The sequence below is a fragment of the Pavona decussata genome, unplaced genomic scaffold (assembly GCF_977016875.1).
Source record: "Pavona decussata unplaced genomic scaffold, jaPavDecu1.1 SCAFFOLD_563, whole genome shotgun sequence".
In the NCBI taxonomy this organism is placed as follows: Eukaryota; Metazoa; Cnidaria; class Anthozoa; order Scleractinia; family Agariciidae; genus Pavona; species Pavona decussata.
This window is the reverse complement of record NW_028145845.1, coordinates 461,805-480,285: the sequence shown is the minus strand read 5'-3', so window position 1 is coordinate 480,285 and position 18,481 is coordinate 461,805. Positions and strand designations below refer to the sequence as shown.

At 38.9% G+C, this 18,481-nt stretch overlaps 4 protein-coding genes and 1 long non-coding RNA gene across 8 annotated transcripts in view; 2 read left to right on the top strand and 3 right to left on the bottom strand.

Annotated features, from left to right (window-relative positions):
* LOC146449875 (uncharacterized) overlaps positions 1-18,481 on the bottom strand; it is a 114,399-nt gene that overhangs the window by 59,731 nt on the left and 36,187 nt on the right. The gene's annotated exons all lie outside the window — the stretch shown is intronic.
* Positions 26-15,593, top strand: LOC146449879 (oxidoreductase NAD-binding domain-containing protein 1-like). 2 transcript variants are annotated; one of them, XM_085101025.1, is made up of 7 exons: positions 26-166; positions 8,931-9,027; positions 10,122-10,228; positions 10,475-10,616; positions 11,736-11,966; positions 12,710-12,815; positions 13,943-15,593. In XM_085101025.1, the coding sequence occupies exons 1-7, from the start codon at positions 81-83 to the stop codon at positions 14,113-14,115; spliced, it is 942 nt and encodes a 313-aa protein (XP_084957151.1). In that variant the 5' UTR covers positions 26-80; the 3' UTR covers positions 14,116-15,593. The 2 variants fall into 2 exon arrangements, with proteins under 2 accessions (XP_084957151.1, XP_084957150.1); XM_085101024.1 differs by having other exon boundaries at positions 30-166; positions 8,925-9,027.
* On the top strand, positions 886-6,196 carry LOC146449881 (uncharacterized). The gene is made up of 9 exons (XM_085100999.1): positions 886-2,455; positions 2,536-2,782; positions 2,882-3,153; positions 3,432-3,715; positions 3,853-4,039; positions 4,388-4,648; positions 4,834-5,005; positions 5,101-5,249; positions 5,664-6,196. The coding sequence occupies exons 1-9, from the start codon at positions 2,344-2,346 to the stop codon at positions 5,852-5,854; spliced, it is 1,875 nt and encodes a 624-aa protein (XP_084957125.1). The 5' UTR covers positions 886-2,343; the 3' UTR covers positions 5,855-6,196.
* LOC146449880 (uncharacterized) lies at positions 6,651-8,444 on the bottom strand. The gene is made up of 2 exons (XM_085101031.1): positions 8,005-8,444; positions 6,651-7,277 (listed from the first exon to the last, which is right to left on the bottom strand). Exons 1-2 carry the CDS (start codon positions 8,223-8,225, stop codon positions 6,854-6,856), a joined length of 645 nt encoding a protein of 214 aa, XP_084957157.1. The 5' UTR covers positions 8,226-8,444; the 3' UTR covers positions 6,651-6,853.
* Positions 15,447-17,442, bottom strand: LOC146449878 (uncharacterized). Its single transcript, XR_014860488.1, has 2 exons — positions 16,525-17,442; positions 15,447-16,472 (listed from the first exon to the last, which is right to left on the bottom strand). It is a non-coding gene; the product is annotated as an uncharacterized LOC146449878 (long non-coding RNA).

Sequence of the window (18,481 nt, the reverse complement as noted above, 5' to 3'; positions counted from 1 at the left end):
GAACGCCTGACGTTTTTCAAATGCTTATGTAATTTTGAAGAAGGAAGTTTTGATGGATTTGTTTCAACGTTTATAAATGCATGGCTTGTCCGTGGAGTACGCAGAGATTAGCTGGAATTGTTTCACATTCGCAGTTATTGTTAAAGAGTAGGACGTTTTTATCAAGGTTAGTGTTTAGCACGGATTGATTCTAGTACAAATGTACAGTACCCGGCTGTCAGATCATCCGTTTGTATTAATCTGCCTTCAATAGACCTTATTACCGAACGGTTTTGGAAGCCATGTTGATGGGTAGGGAAACACGTCTTGAAATAACAGTGTTTGTATGGAAATCCGATGTCAAATAATTTTCATAAAACAGGTAACCGTAACGTAGGCAAGCGTCCAATTTCAGGTAGTTCAAAATATGGGGCAACTGCATGTTATAGCTCTGGAAAAGGGTTTTAAGAAAAGAATTGGAGGGATGCATGTAGCTGTGCCAGAAAGCGTCCAGTCGTGTTTTGAACTTTCCATACATTTCCCTGTATTTTTTCCCGTGAACTAGTTTTAATAGCGCTAGCATTTCACGGCTGGTTCGCTATACAGACAAATGTATGGAAATGTCAAAATGCAACTACAGTAGATGCTTTCTAGCAGAGCTACAATGTACATTCCTCAGCTATTTTCTGTAAATATCTTTGCATGGCCAATTAATGAATTTTCAGAAGCAATGTTTTATGAAAATTATTTGACATCGGATTTCCAGACAAACACAGTGTTATTTCAAGACGTGTTTGCCTGCCCGCCAAGGTGGCTTCCATAACCGTGATAACTTGAAGGTCTATAAAGATTAAGCTTATCATATATAACTTAAAGGGTAACTCGCACCAAAATTCGTATGCTTTTTTAAGTACTTTCCATAATCCTTCTTTAATAAGAAAAGTTTTGTAAAAGGAATTACGATCGATCTTTGAAAATTGACTGAATTAGGAAGCTTTTTGCACGGCAATTCTGCAGTCATTTTTGAAAAGTGCGGTTTCAAGGTCACGTGTATTGATACGTCACACGTGTGGAACAGATGCCCCAGTTCAGGATCATATGATAGTCGCAACTCTCAGCGGAACGACAACAAGCTTCCCCAAAATCTGTACATATTCGTGGCGATGATGAACGGAATACCATGGAGTAATTAAGTTTTGGGAAAACCTGGGATCCAAAAGATTAGAGCAAGTAAAAAGAACCATATCGGTAATCGAGAATAAAGTGTAAGACTTGATATAGAATATATTTACATCGTGAACTTAGTGTGGTACAGTGTATATTCAGTTGTTTATTACTGAAATCATGTTGCATTTAGCTCGCACTTTGAACAGACAATTTCAATCGCAGGTTGACATTTTTAAGACAAAATGTCCATCGAAGATTCGCAAGGCTTTGGAACGTCGTTCGCTCATGTTATTTCGTACAATTGATTTCTTAAAACGAGTGTTGCCGTAGAGCGTTACTTCAGATTGTCATCGAGCATTTGTGATCGGAAGTTCAGATAGTCGCGGGTTACGTGTGTTCCAAATTCCACTACCCTGTAATTACCAAACAGCCCTTGAAAAAAGATTCAAGCAATGGAAAAACAAAATAGTAATAGCGGATGCAATAATGATGAAGGTAAAAAGAAAAAGGAACCTGGGAAGCGCTGCGTCGTGATGTTTTGCGATAAGACAAATTCAGACGGGGTTACCATGCATCAATTTCCGACGGATGAAAAATTTCTTCGACAATGGATTTCGTTTGTGCGTCAGAAAAGAGAGCCTGATTCATGGAGACCAGGTTCTGGCCACATTTGTAGCGACCATTTTCTTCCGGAAGATTATCATGGGTACGGCTTAAAACGTGCTGGCTTTGCGACAAAAATGTTGCTAAAGAAGGATGCCATTCCGTCTCGACAAGTCGTTCCGACTCCCGAGCAGCTCGCAGCCGCACGTAGCAAGAAGCGGAAACTACCCGATTCTGAAGAAAGGAGTGAGTTAGTGTCCCCCGAGCAGTACTCTCCTCCCAAAAGACCAAGCAGAGCCTTATCCAAATTAACTGCAAGCCGGGTATGTACACTCAGTAATGATACCAAAATACTTTTGTCAGCGTTTCAATGCGATGCGTGACATAATAACACCGATAACGCATGTTTTTGGTTTTTTTTCTTCTGTCAACAACGACACTTCAACGTGATTTTGTATTATATTCATGTAATTTTTTTGATAGCTTGTGAAAGAATTCGAGGCTGCCCATGAGGTAAAAGAGAAGGAACACCCTGTACCATCCACAAGTCAGGAAACACTGGATTCTGCGAGTTTTTCGTGCTCCTCTGATAGTATGGTTGTGGAAGGCGATGCTGGCTCTGAAAAGACAGGTGTACATTTCCCGGCAACTAAAGCCAACAAAGGCACTCAATTAAGTTACAAGCGGCCCATCTATCGAAGTAAAGGTATTCTAATTTGAATTTTAATTTAGATGAAATCGGTAGGAAATTTACGTCAGTTCCTTTCAAAATTTTATTTCCTACAGGTACTCAAGCTTGTCCAAAGGGTAGAACAAATGAGGATTGCGGGATACAATGCAATATTGCAAATCTGCCCCCTTTCACACTTCTCCACTTGCCTCACAAGGGCTCCGCTGAAGGTAATGGGGAAAATTCACCAGAACCCTTACCCGAAGAAGAGTCCTTTGAAGACACTGAGGTCGATGATGAGGACTATAACCCTTATCAAGATTCGGAAGATGAGGAGGACCAACCTGACGAGAAAATTATAAGGTAGAGACAAATTGTTTATTATCTTACCTTTCTCTTGTCTGCTATTGTTTTGTGAAATTGAAGAACACTTACAATAAACATCTACACCACCTCCTATAGGTCCTCTGGAGGGAGCGAAAAATTGAAAAGCCACCAGGAAAGAAAGTTTATCGTCTCGGAGAGCTGCCTGATGAGCTTGTTTGGATCCTGTCCAATATGTGCAAGCCCTGCTGACGCTGAGATAATTAAAGTCTTGGGAACAATGATCCAAATACGTCACAAATGCACGGACGAATCTTGTTCTTTCTCCCAGGTGTGGCAAAGTCAGCGATTTGTTGGGCACAAAATGGCTGTTGGAAACCTGTTGCTGTCTGCCTCTATTCTACTGTCAGGTTGTTAAATTATAGAATTTCCAGTAAAGGTCGAAGAGAGATGATCAAAAAAATTGCTTTAAGGAGATGCACGTGGTTCTGTGTTAAAGAAATTAAGAATTATTCGTAGTAAAGATTGGAAACAAATCAGTTTTTGTCCATAAATGGGGAAAATCTTCAATGCTTTGTTACCCAGAATGCGTTTTTCATCTCCAGTTAATCTATCTCGAGTCCTTGCTAAAACTAGAGATAAAATCTACAGCCTGCACACATATAAACCACCAATTTTGTCTTCACAGGGTCGTGTGCATCGAAGTCGTTACGAATGTTCAAAATCATGAATGTGGCATGCATATCAGAGAGTACATTTTATCGCCATGTGTCATCGTATGTCAGTCCTGTTGTCATTAAACAGTGGAAGGAGCACCAGGATCAGCTTTTCAGCTCTCTAGGTGCAGGGGATAACGGATTAGTGCTCGCTGGCGATGGGCGGTGTGACTCTCCTGGTTACTGTGCGAAATACGGCTCATTTACGTTGATTGAGCAAGAGATAAACAAAGTGGTGGACTTTCAACTTGTGCAGGTTTGTTCAGAGAGAAAGGGTAAAGACAGAAAAATAAATGAAACATCACAGCCACGAAGAAATTAAAAAAATTCAGTTTTTGTGATCCAGCATCATAAACGTCCCACATGATACTTTATTCTTGTTCTGATTCTTAGAGCAATGAGGTGCGAAACAGTGCGTGGATGGAATATGAGGGGTTGGTAAGAGCAGTGAGGGTGATTTCTAATGCTGGGTTAAACATAGCTCAGTTGATCACAGATAGACACAAGCAAAATACTGCCTGGATTAAACGAAATTTACCAGAAACAGCTCACTACTTCGACATCTGGCATGTCTCCAAGGGTACGATGCTTTTTTTTGTTCAGATTGCTGTAATTAACACCCATACACTTGAAACACTACTGGCTTACAGCTTGTGGCAGTTGCCTGGTTCATGTACAAAAATCCCTCACAAAGTGGTTTGCCCCAGATATAAAAGCTCATACTGTTTGACCAGTATCGTAGAATTATGAAAGTAACGGACCCCCGAAAGTAACGGCTCCCCAGCAGTAGCATCCCCTTTAGCCAAGAGAGGATCATCCTCTCTTGCTTTAGCCTGCTACATCCGAAAGTAACGAGGGAGGGGGGGGGGGGGGGGGGGGCTTTCGGAATTCAACAGTAACATGGGTTGTTTACGTTGTTACTTTATAGGGTTATGCAAGAAGCTTGACAAGCTCGCAAAGAAAAAGGAATGCGAAGATTTGGGAGAGTGGCGCCAATCAATATCAAACCATATGTATTGGTGTGCAGCACCTACCCCTGATGGTAGCGGGCAATTGATGCAAGAGAAATGGAAGATTTTGCCCTTTCACATTCAAAACGTACATGCAAATAACAACAGCCAGCTATATCCAGAATGTGGGCATGGTGAGCTAGAGGGGGATGCCAAAGATCGTCTTTGGCTTCAACCTGGTGAGTTTTTATTGTACAATACATGGTGTGGGCAATGCTTACACACTTTGGTTCAGCAGCTAATTCCTCGAACAAGACATATTAAAAACACTGACTTGTGAAAACAAAACTTGGGGCAATGTGTTACTTCATTCTACCGGTACTTAGGCAGGCATTACTCAGTAATGATCTGTTTTGATCTTCAGGCTCCACCGCTGCAGTAAAACTTGAGGATCTGTTACTAAAGCCTCAGTTACTCAAGGACATCGCTCAGCTGTCTCCGAAGTATCAAACGTCAACACGTGAAGCCAAGCATAGCCTGGATATTCAGTTTGTTCCAAAGCACACTGCCTACTCTTACTGGGGAATGTATACAAGGTGTGTTTTGTTTTGGTTCTTAGTTTGACACTCATAGTTAGCTACCACCTTATTTAATGTTCGGAGAATTCAATTATTTGTTACTCACACTCCAGATTGTGCCTGTCCGCTTTACATTACAACGAAAATGCAGATAGGATGCAGGCAGTGACCATTGATGGCAGGCCCAGGTATTCGCTGCAATTTCCAAAGGCGAAGAAAGGAGAGCCCACAGTTCGAGAAATAAAAACAAAACCCACATATGGTAAGTTGAACGAAGGATTCATTAGACAAGTAAAAAAACTTATAAACGTTATTGCCTGGTTCCACAGCTTAACATTAAAGAAAAATATGCCAACAAATTAATATGGCAAAACAGAATAACCTCACAGTACGTTGACATGTTTTATATCATCTGTTGGCAAACAAAAAATGAAGAAATCTCCAGTCAGTTTGTGGCAGGGTGTTAAAAGTAACATTAGTCAAGAGTGCCTCCTTATCGATCCTTATTATAGATAGCAAACATGGTTTCCTGTACCACACTAAGAAAGACCCTTCACAATCACATCAAATGATACATTTTCTCTTTTGCTGACAAAGAATTATGGACATCTAGCACTGTTTTCACATAACAACATTCGATGTATAACTTGTATCCTTGTATCCTCCCATCCGATAGGCTATTGTTCTGATGCAATTGATCAGCTGTTTACCAGCTACGAGACCAATTCAAGAGCCTTAAAAGAGTATAAGGCCAATTTACAAGTCAATGTCCCACCTCCTCTGGCTGCCTCTTACCAGAGACCTGACAGAGATGACTTGGTGCAGAATTTTATCAGCCGATATGCCCGCTTAAGTCTTGTACACTAGATCTATGCTGTATATAAAGAATAGCTATATATCTTTGACTAGACTGATCAATTTTTCTCATGCCAAAATAAAGGGAGATAATATTGTTAAATGATGCAATAGGATTTAACATATACAGTTTAGGGCTTGTCATAAATCTGTAGTTTTAATTATAAATAAGTATTATAATTTATGATAACAAAATTAATTGAGTATTTGACTGCTCTTTGTAATCAATGACAATATATAGGAACCAAGGAACCTTGTATTCAAAACTATCAATAAAATATTAAAGACAACTTATCCTGACACTCCCTACACCCCCCCTCCCACTTATTCCATCCACACACACCATAAATTATAATTGTTATTATTATTATTATTATTATTATTATTATTATTATTATTATTATTATTATTATTCATTATTATAGATCATATGATTTTTTATTACAAATACGACTAGCACATTTGTAACTTTATGACATTTGTTTTCTTTGTCCTTAATATAAAAAAAAGATTAAAAAATATTGTGCTAGTAATTAGTCTCTATTTTAATCACAATGAATTTTAAATAGGTTTTAATAGTTCTTTTTTCTACTTTTAACTTGTAAATAGCAATTTGCTTGGAATATGTTAATAAAGAGATTATTATTATTATTATTATTATTATTATTATTATTCATTATTATAGATCATATGATTTTTTATTACAAATACGACTAGCACATTTGTAACTTTATGACATTTGTTTTCTTTGTCCTTTATAAAAAAAAGATTAAAAAATATTGTGCTTGTAATTAGTCTCTATTTTAATCACAATGAATTTTAAATAGGTTTTAATAGTTCTTTTTTCTACTTTTAACTTGTAAATAGCAATTTGCTTGGAATATGTTAATAAAGAGATTATTATTATTATTATTATTATTATTATTATTATTATTATTATTATTATTATTATTATTATTATTCAATATTCAATGAAATGTCAGCTGAACTCTCCTGCCAAAAACTGGGTGTTTACTCATCTGCGTACAGAAAGCCAGTGTAGGTCATGTCTTCTTCAAGCTGACCGGGTTCCTGAAAATGTGCTCGGATACAGTTCACTGCACAAGAAGGTAATGGAACTCTTACTTCTTTTCCTAGAGACCCCCAGCACCATCTTACTAATTGCCTGTAGGCGATATGTCTATTCTTTTTAAATTCAGGGCCCTCATAGGCATCTTTTCCGTACTGTTGTTTATACTGGAACCAAGCAGTCTGCAAGACCCAGATATTCAAGCAGACTGGATGAAACCCAGGGTGATTTACAATACAGCTTGGGGGGTTCTCTAACTGTGTCACTTCAACAGCCTCCAAGTTTTTTTGTTTTACTGCGTCTATTTCCTGGCAGCAAATGTTCTCCTCCTCTCGCAATATCTGCTGGCAGTTGCCACAGAGACACCTAGTAAGCCAGCCCAAATTAAGTCTAAATTTCTTGCAAAACCAATCAGTCCAAGAACACATAACAAAGAAAGATTCTCGAAGTTATACATGCTTCATAATTATTCATGATCAGTCCATGTTTACCAGAACAAAAATATTCAAGAGTCGACCGTACAAGGGATCATCAGACTCCTTGTTATTTACTGATTTAACTGACACAGGTAAATCTGGAAAAGCCATATATTATAAATTAAATCCGGGCCATCAACTTATCAGAACATTTCCTAGCCGATTCCACGAAAACTCGCAGAAGAGGAAGCAGAAAATGAGCATTACTGCATTGGTAAGGCATGAAGTATGAAGACAAAGCATAAATGAGCATAGAAATAGTTAATTACTGAGCCGATAAGTACATCTAAAAGAAACACGGCTTAAATCTAACAAGGCCGCTTTCACGAGACTGCTCTTGACACTGGCATAACAAACCAATTTACGGCGAAAGTACCAGCATTGAAATGCACACGGGCTATCGGCTACTTGTAGATTAATCTGCAGCTGAATTATACTAATTAAAACGCGAAGAGTGTAAACAAAAACTTCAACAATAGTTTAGTCGTACAAGAGCACATTTAATTAAGCTTCCAGTGATAAAAACATTACAGGTAACTTTAGGTTTGATAAAATTAGCAGATTAGTGGACGATGCCGTGAACGGAAACTGCACATACAGCGACTTCATAAACTCACCATTCTTCGCTTTCGAGATCACAACGACGACGAGGAGCTTCCATATCTTCTTCTCTTTCTTGCGCCTCTCTGGTTCTAGATGGAGGCTCAAAACGCCACGGTTGTATACCGCAAAAGGGTTCCATTAAATCTTCGGCGGTATTATCTCCGATCATGACCTCGAAATCGGATGAATCGCTGGCAGAATCGGAGGGCTCACTACTAGAATTTGAGTCAGCCATGTTGTTATTTGTTGTGGTTCCACACCTGTGACGTATCACATCACGTGACCAAAATCGAAGCGTTCATGGCGGAAACTCTCCGAAGCGGCAAAATACGAAGTTTAACGTTAAAATTAACCACTAATATGCTTCTGAACTCGAATTTTTTTGTTTCCGACAACATTAGCGAAACATTGGGAAAGTTTTCCTGAAAAGGTGTTTTCTAGGCGGGAGTTACCCTTTAATTCACAGGAAAACCTAATTATTATTCTTTAAATTTCAGTGTCATATATTGTACTTATCACTTTTGGGAATAACATTGGAAGTGATACATGTTTTCCTGAAAATGTTAATGTATTATAATGAGTTTGAGAAAGCCATTCTTAACCTCGTTAATAATTCATGAAAAGAAAACGAAGGGAATCACAACCGTGAAGGAGGCTTGGAAATGTGATTGTTTAATTATCATATAATTTGGTGGACATTAAATATGCTTTGAATTTCTCCAAGAATTATTAATGGTTTGAGATAATCATAATTATATCAAACACCCAAAAGGCTACATTTCATCCAATTTAATTTCCCAACACCTTCAGACTGAAGTTGGTAGTTAAAAAAAATTGGTTGTGCCTTGTTTTTTCAACCCATTTCTCAGTGTTTGGAAATTGGATCAAACAGTCTTCAGAGATTACAACTACATCCTATTCCTTGTTTGTGCAGTTTCAGGTTAAGCATTTTTGCACCCATGTCAAGCAGTTCAGATGTGGGAGCCGGTAATAACAGTACACACCTTGAAAGGACGGAGAGTTCAACAAGAGAGGAGGTGATGGTCTGAGTATTAGCTGGGAAAAATTAGGAATTGGCCATTAATCAGAAATATTGTAATACTGGTGCAGTGAGTGATTTTGGTACATCAATTTTTAATAAGAAAGGTGTAACTGGTTGCAGGAGCAGGTATAAAGTGAGAAAAAAAGGGGGCAAGATGTAGAAGAAAAACTATTTTAAACCACAGCTGTAACAACTAGTGAGACAACAGGAAATGGGAGAAATACAGAAAAGTTTTCTGAGATGTTTAATTAACAATATTAAATAAATTCAAGTTATCAGTGGTCAATTTCTGTTTGCGCTCATAATTTGGTGGGAAGCTTGCCTGATTGCTTTTGCTCATGATAACCATGAATGCTTCGCTTGAGTTAATTAGTTCAGTTTTTGTGCACGGACGGAAGTGAACCAACTCCAATTACATTTGGTTTTTCAGGTATTGTGGTAGCTGACTACCCCACATCAGTGCAGCAGAGGTCCGATCCCTTCACACATCTAGAAAAGGGATCCATGGGGCTGGGCCGTTCCCCACGTTATTTTTAAGATCAAAATTGAGGCCTGTAGGGTAATGATACTTCATTTCATGAAAAGAAGCAAGTCATACATTGAGAGTGGACTCCTATTTACATGTACAGTTGACTGACCCTAATTGCGGACACCCTCTGAGGACAGCGAGTTACGTGTCCTTAATAGCGAAAGTCTGTAAATACCTTGAATTTATTTCAGTCAAATGTCTGTAATCTATTTTTGCTGGGGATTTAACTACTGCTCGTATCATCAGGGTATCCGTAAGCGAGTTGCCCGCAAGGCAAGAGTTGACCGTACCTGAAGGTCTGCATCTGTCACAGATACAGTATAATTATATTTAAAACAATCAACCTTGTTCCCAAGGTCAATCCTCTTCAGTTTGTCAACTAAAGTTACCTTTTCTTCAGGGTCTCAGATGGCCATTTCGATTCTCTTATTTGCCTCAGTTCTTCAGAGTGTGTTGACATCAGTCTTAATGGGGGCTGCATGTCCATCTAATTATTATGACAACTTTGTATGTTATTTGCTTTTTTTTATGTTTTACTTGTAAATTGTTCTCTTTAGCAGATAGTAGCACAAGCCACTGTAACTGAAATCATTCAGCGGTCACAAACTGTGAAAGGGCTGTACTTAAAAGTTGAAGAGGACAGATTTACATTCAAGCCAGGACAATGGTAATCATCCAAAGGCATGTTATCATTGATAACAGTGAAGTCAAATTTTAAGGCCAATAAATTTTTGTCAGTAATATTCATGAAATAGTAAGTGTTTTTGATAACCCCTGCTACCCCAGACAAGGTGGGTCCTCTTCAAACAAACCTGTTATGACCTGAGTTCCTTAATGGCATTGCTTGTGGCTGTGTGATCAGTAACGCTTACATGGATATTACTTTGTTTTTTTTGTTTTTTTTTTTTGCTAGGGTTGACTTTTTCATTCCAGGGCTATCAACTGTGGGAGGATATTCAATTTGCTCCACTCCCAAAGAACTTAAAGAAAGAAACACAATAGAGCTTGCTGTCAAAGAAAGCGAACATCCTCCTGCATTGTGGGTCCATACAAAGGTTTGTGTTTGTGAACAGCTCAATATATTAAATCTATAAAATATACTGTATTGTAATGGCCACCCTGTCATAGTAGCTACAATCTGCCCAACTAAAAACCATGGAATGATTTCAAGAATGGAGCTAATCCCCCTTCCCCTTTTCAATGTTGCTTCCTCTACAAAACAAGTTCCATTCTAACACTGGTTATGATAACAAACAACATCATTATTTGAGTCAACAGTGAGTGGGGGAGACGGGTCATGTTTCAAAAATATTTGACCAGGATTGTTATTAGGTATGATGCAGTCAGCAGTTGGCAAGAGAACTGAACCTGACTCATCCTTGGTCGTCTCTCTTGTCTTTTTCTGCAAGGGCTGATGGAGGGAGCAAAGCATGTATGAGAGACAATATTTCTCCCCCTTCCTCCTTCCCATCAGCCCCCATGCCTCTCTCTCTTTTCAGCACACATCTCCTCAAAGACAAGGTGTGACAGAGTTGAGTCAGGCACTTGTTCAGGTGGCGTTTTGTGCTGTTTGACCACGCAGAAATTGGGATGAGACAAAAAAAAGCCCCTTTTGTGCGTCCAAAACTACGAAAATCGGCTTTTTAGTGCAGAAAACTCCACTGAAACACTTGCTTCGCAGGCTATGAATTAACTGGTAAGATCATTCTAGCTATTGCTCAGCATCAGGTGATCATGAATGCCACTGTGGGGTGACAATCAGCCATAAATGGGCCTGTCTCCTACACCTCCTCAAAATAATTGGCAGAGGATGTTAAAAACCCTTCTGCTGTTTAAAAAGAGTTGGGTCACTGCCAAGTCTAGCAAAATGAAAGGAACGTTAAATAAACATTTAAACATAAATGCCTAAAACAGGACAACAAGTAGGCAATGCAACATTAGTTAGGTGTTCATATTTGTATTACAGAGCAGCTTGGCTGCCCAACATTTTGAGGCAGTCATCCCTCCAGTTAATACTGAATTCCATCAGTGCATGATTAAATTACACTGACAGTTATCTGTTCCCAATTAATTGTAAAAGTTAAAAACAATGTTTTGGTATGTGCACTTACAGAGAATATAGCATTGTACCAACATTGTTGTTGTTGTTGTTGTTTTGTTAATGTCTGTCACAGTGCTGTGTTGGAAGCAAAGTTCAAATGAGAGTGGGAGGAAACTTTTTCTTTGATCCCAGGCCTGGTGATCCCAGCTCAGATTTGCTGCTTATTGCTGGTGGTGTTGGTATCAATCCTCTGTATTCCATCGTGCGACATGTGGCTGATATCTCCAGTGACCTGCCAAATAAATATACTGGAAAGACAGTACTGTTATTCAGTGCAAAGAACATAGATGAACTACTTTTCAAGGTACAATGCACATGCTGACTACTGTACATTTAAATTTAAGCAGATGTCAGAATAATTTCCTATTGCCAGACACAAGGTGGGTCATTTCTTATAGCCGTCAGTTTTAATTAGGTTCGCCAAGTGTTTTTCTTTTGCAATTTATGTTTTATTGCAAGGGTACTTCATGATTGTAAATTCTCAGGTTAAATCAATATGAGTCAATTACTTTGAAAACATGTTAATGATGGAATAGTCTCCTTCATAGCCGTTGTTGCCCAAGTGACGGCTGCAATGGAGACTAGCGATGGAAAGGCCTTTCTTGGGTTCGAAATTTATGTAGTGATTAAGGATTTTTTTTTTGGTGGTGGGTGTGTAGAAATTTTTGTGGCGGTCTTTGTTTGGCTGGCAAGTGAGGGGGGGGGGGGGGGGGAGAATTTGGTAAAGGTGTAAGGTTCTTTTTACGGTTTTATGCAAGGGATAATATTTTTGAATTATATTTTGCACCTTTGGATGTTTTGGGGCATAGTTTTAGCCACATCGGACTTTTTTGGGCCGAACAACTTACAGTGTATCCTCATTACTACATATACCTCTCCATTACTAATTAAATACACATGAGTTAACCCTTCAGGGGTCCCATTCCTCACTGGTTGTGGAGCCTTTTTCAGAGGCTGCACTCAGCAAGTTTTAATTTTTACCTCAAAATTTTCCACCTTTAGTTAGAGTTCTGTGGTATTGACATGTGATCTTCTTCCCTTTCACAGGATTCCCTTTTGGAAATTTCCAAAAGATGTCCTTCAATACTCTGCAAGTTTTTTACTACAAAACCCGAAGCCTGCGTTCATAGCACGTCTGTGCACCGCATACAAAGTATGTCAAACACATTCCTAACTCCTTTTAAAGAGTCTTTAGTGATCGCCTCCTACGCGGACGCTGTTTGGACTCGTCACGCATTCCTCCCGTCCCTAACGGTTTGGTGAAGAGGAGAATTCTATTCTCCACCAAATCGTTTAATAGGGGGTGGGGGGGGGGGGAGGGGAGGAATGCGTGACGAGCCAAAGAGCGTCTGCATAGGAGGCTACTTTTGCAAGAGAATGTCTGTGAAACTACTGACATTCTATTCTCCACCAAATGGTGCAGGAAGCGGGAGGTTGGGGGAGGGGAAGAGGGTGGTGGTGGTGGTGGTAGTGGTGAAAGGGGGAGGGCAAGTAGACAAGCTCTTGAAGATTCTGGTTGGTGCCGTTTTAGTTAGCCTGTCAGCGATCTGTTAACAAAATTATTATCTTGTGGTTATAAAATACATCTGGTGTTTCTGCCCTTTCCTCTCTCCCGCGGCCTACTTTCCTCTCAGCTTACTTTGCCTGTCGTCCTTCATTTCATCCTTTTCCTCTCCAGAGCAGTACTTACCTGTGGTGTTGTTTATTATGCTGTACGAAGTGGTTCTATCTTTTGAGTCTGTGGATGAAATCCTATAGTTTGAGCAGTCAAACTAAAGCTACTGAGCAGTACTTTGCTGTGGCCTGTTTATTATGCTGTCTAAGGTGAACTCCTTTTGATTCTGTGGATGAAATCCTAAAGTGCGTCTGTCTAAATGAAAGCAATTGGGCAGCGCTTGCCTGTGGTGCTGTTTATTATGCTGTTCAAGGTGAACACCTATTGAGTCTGTGGATGAAATCCTAAAGTGCGACCATTCAAATGGAAGCTACTGAGTGGCGCTGTTCAGGGTGATTCTAGCTTTTGCGCTTGTGGATAAAATCTTAAAGTGTGAGCATTATTTTAAAATGAAAGCTACAGTTCTTGCAGACTTCAGTTGGCTTACTTGAAGCTATGTTCTCAAATGTGGTACCTGAAATAACCGATATCAATGAAAGTTTGCAAATGTCGCATGGGTTGAAATTTAATTTGTCCCAGTTTCCGTCTCGCTTTGTAATATAACCCAGACGGTGTATTGTTTACAAATTCCTTCACCCTTTTTAATCCGTCTATTTTTATTTCAGGTCAACACGGTCGTATAAATGAACCAAGTCTACAAGAAGCCATATCTTCCCTGGACAGGAGTAATTTAACGTGTTACATCTGTGGACCCCCACCTATGATTAAAAATATGACGGACATTTTGCACGAGCTCAACATTTCAGAGAACAGAATACACTTTGAAAAATGGTGGTAGCGATTAGCAGTTAGCTTTTTAAAACATTTATTGAAGGAGTAATTTTAACCCGTCAAATAATTTTGATAATTTTCGTCTCCGAAATGGTGAGAGGAGCAAGTGTCACCTATTTTTAGTGTCACTATGAGTAGCCAAAAACGTTTTTTGTTTCAATGGAATCGTAAAAATAATGGGTCAGTTTTGTTACAAATAACCCTACTTGAGTGCACAGAAACTACTATTAATTACGTTTGGCTGCGGATGGCTCGGATGAAATTGGATTGCAACTTGAAATAAATGGCCAATTTTATTCAGGTTCTTTTTGTGTATTTTCGAGAAGTTGCTAAAAATTTACTATGGTTTGTTCTTCCAAGGACAAGAAGAGCAATTTCGTGTTACAAACCAGGTTCTTTGTCAAATATGTGAGCAGCCAGTCTTTGTTGATTGGTATTTCAGTTAACCCACATCAGTTTTGATTTTAAAGACATGTTTGGATAGATCTTCTGTCATCTTCAGTTTTAAATCGTAATGCAGAAATTAAGTTGAATTTGTAATAAGTACACAGAGATGCTAAATTATGAGGAAAAAACTCTAACAGAATAATAAAAGAATACGTGACAGTGTGTGACTAAAGAGAGAGTTTTAAATTTACATGGTACAATTGTGGGCTTAATGTAGGTTGTTGCCATGGAATATGAATAGCCTATTTTATCTTGAGCTGAAAATTGGTGGAAGAATGATCTAAAATATTAAAACAACAAGCCGAACATAAATCTGGTAAGTGTTTGAATACGCGAGAGGCCCCATCAGTGACTTTGAGCTAACGAACACGTGTGGAAAAATGCCGGATGGTTTCGCCGACGTAACAGGCATTACAGCCCGCACACAAAAGTTTGTATACAACTCACGAAAAGAGCCCGCTTGGGACAGGGTCTTTCATGCCAAAAAAATCGCCGGTCTTGAAGAACGAAAACACTAATTTGTAACTGTTGTAACGCTTAATAAGGTGATAATCCTTTTTTTTTCTGGATGATACTAGAGAAAGGGCCTAAAGTAGTTTGAAATAAAACGTGGGTGCAGTATTAGTGACGACAGTGGGGAACAATCAGGGGCCCGTTTCTAGAAAGTCCCGGTAACTTACCGGGCTCGATAAGCGTCTTCTGTGATAAACGTTTCTTAACAGAAGTCAATTTTTGTTAGCTTTGAATACTAAATTTTAAAATGCTATAATTCTATGAAAACATTGGCCAAGTTCCATGTCTCTAATTACTGTGTAATCGGCGAGAAAAACAGTTAAAAATATGCTTATATATCGGGCACGGTCTGTTACTGGGACTTTCGAGAAACGACCCGGGTTTTAGTAATGAAACGATTGGCAACCCTCTGAAATGAGTGGGGAAAAGATTCATAAGTTTAATAATACCAGTAATTTTAAGCCGGAAACAAAGTTCACGCTAAACCTCAACGGCGGTCAAGCGTAAAAAGGAAAAAAACAAAAAGAAGCAGAAAACTGAGTCCTTTAAAGATAGGCTTTTACTTTGAGAGTTGAAAGGTTGCATTTTTTTTTGCGAGACCGTGTATTTACTAAATCGTTTTACGATTTCCTAAAAAAGTTTCAAGTTATTTATTTTTTTAGTTTTGAACTAGTGCAACATGTGATGTTGGTTATCTAAGTCTCCTGTTTAAAGGAGCACTTTCACGGCAATTTTGTTGTATTTTGGTCAAAACTGACAAAAACCTGTTTTGTAACATGAAATTGCTCTTACAACATCGTGAAGAAAATATTAAGGTTTTTTCTCGTAGGAAGAACAACCATGCACAGGAAGAACATTTTTTTCAAATTGCAATCCACTTCCATTCTAGCCATCCGCAGCCAAACAAAATTAAAAGTAGTTTCTGTGCACCAGTAGGGTTATTGTTAACAAACCGATGCCATTGAAACAAATACGTTTTTTGGCCATTGAGTAATAATTTTTTTTTCTTTTTTAATCGGCGACACTGCCCCTTTAAATGCGTGACATCTGGAGAATTGATTCACCCTATTGTTCGTTAAACGTTTTTAGTATTATATTAAAAAAGATGATTTAGTAAACTCTCAGACTCACAAAACTTACAACCTTTGAGCTCTTGTTTCTTATTCTTCACGTTTGATCGCCATGTTCACTGATCCCGCGGTTTTCAACAACTTGGCCCAACAGTGTAACGCACGTGTGAGGTGTAAACGTGATCTCGATTTTTACAACGGTGAGCTCAGCAAACGTTTTCCCTGTTTACTTTAGTTAATCCCTCCTTTTACAAAGTAATTAATAGTGAGATCAGTATTCACCTTAGTTAATCCCTCCCTTTACAACGTATTTAACGGTGAGATCAGTATTCACCTTAGTTAATCCCACCCTTTACAATGTAATTAATGGTGAGATCAGCATTCACCTTAGTTAATTCCTCTCATAGGCTGCAGACAGAATGACAAGAGGGGGCAACAAAGTGACCCTTGTCTTCAGAATTTCCGTGCTCTTGTACACGAGACTTTGCACAAGAATAGTTTTAATATCAGCCGCTGTTACAGCGGCCCAAATCGAGCCTTCTACAATCGCAGATGTGATAAATACTTTGTATATCATGTTTAGCAAGCTATTACACATCGTTCAATGCCCAAACGTTGGCGGTGGTACCGGAGACGCAGATACGGAATACACAATTCTTTGTGTGGAACGGGTGGAGATCAGGGGGTCTGTCTGTCCTCATTAATAAAGTTCTAAGAAGGGGATCGGAAGTGAAATGCTCCCACTAATTAGCTGGTAGCTTTTCTCTGTGCTTGGTGGTTTGCCAAATTCCGCTTGGCTTCCGGTCTGGCCCACGAACGCCCTGTGCTTGACTTCCCAGGGAACTTGAGCAGCAAAGAGGGCGACGGCAACGAAAGACAACAAGAGTCATTAGTAGCAGAAGCAATTACAGTGCTCGTGCATTATACATTTTGGTTTTAATTAGTTCTTTGCCATCCCCTGCAAAACGACACCACATAAACAAATTCAAGGCTTTCGTGGGGAACGTTTACAAGCACTTAACGGGGAATTACTCATTCTCAGCTCTTCCTTAACTTGAACAGCGTTGCCAAGAATATTGTTTACTTATCAATTTGGACTGAGAAGCTAACAGTTTTCCTTCTGACTGGAGGACAATTGTTTGCTTGTTGGAACAGATGATGTCCGAAGAGAAATAGTTGTAGCTTTGAATAAAAGTTGTTGTTTTTTTTCCCTCTATTTTATTGTGTTAAAACATTTTCGCAGAAAACGCGTAGGATGTGAAGAGGGATTTCAGGTCATTTAAGGATTGCGGCCATTTCTGGAACGTTCTTTAATTTTGATATTTCTCTCAGCGTTTCAATGAAATAAACTTTTTTTAATAAAAAAATAATAAGTTTTTGAAAGAATAGCAATGAGTTAAAGATAACTATACAGTAAGCCTGTATTGAACGTCTAGGAAAACGCTATACCAAGCACGGGAAGTTGATTTGTAAACTGTTACGACTTCCTCGGTGGTTACATGTATTTTTCAAAATTGTTTATTTATTTTATTATTATTATTAATTTTATTTTTGGCACTCAAAATCAGCCCACGTGAAAAAGGACATCTTTGCAACGTTTAAAAGCCACCATATAAGGAACACTAGTGTACGTACCAGCTTGTCATCTGTGGCAGACAAAGAACAAATACACTGATGGTGGGAATATTGCTAAAGCAAGTGCAGCCGCGAACTATCCACTAACTGCACAAGAGGATTTTTTTTTTTTTTTTTTGTCACTGCCATCGGAAAGCACGCAAGAAAGCTTTTTGCGCCAAGGTGCAGGAACCTTGAGTCTCGAAACTAAGAATGATTTTATTCACACGATGAGTATTTCCAAATCTCTATTTATATCACGGCGAGACAATTCAAGGAAATAGGAATATAGTGAATGCGTCACCGGCTAACATCCCGAACCACAGACAGTTATACCGAGGGCTAAACAACGATCTTTGTTAAATTAACAGCCAATTTACACTTAAAGATCACTGCAAGCATAAACGGAAACCACTTAAGACTATCATCAGCATGCCATGAAAGGTTGGTCGTATTAACGGTCCCGGGGCGGCCGCATTCAAGAGGCAGTGTCACCTATTTTTAGCGTCACTCTGATTAAGCAAAAATTGTATCTGTATCGATGGAAACGTTAGAATAATTGTTCAGTTTGTGGCAATTACCCTACTAGTGCACGCAAACTAGTATTTATTATCTTTGGCTGAGGATGGCAGGATTGAAATGGATTGCAACTTTTAAAAAAATTGGCCAATTTTTTCCAGTTTCTCCTGTGTATTCTGGAGAAATCGATCGCCAAAAGCTGATGCTATT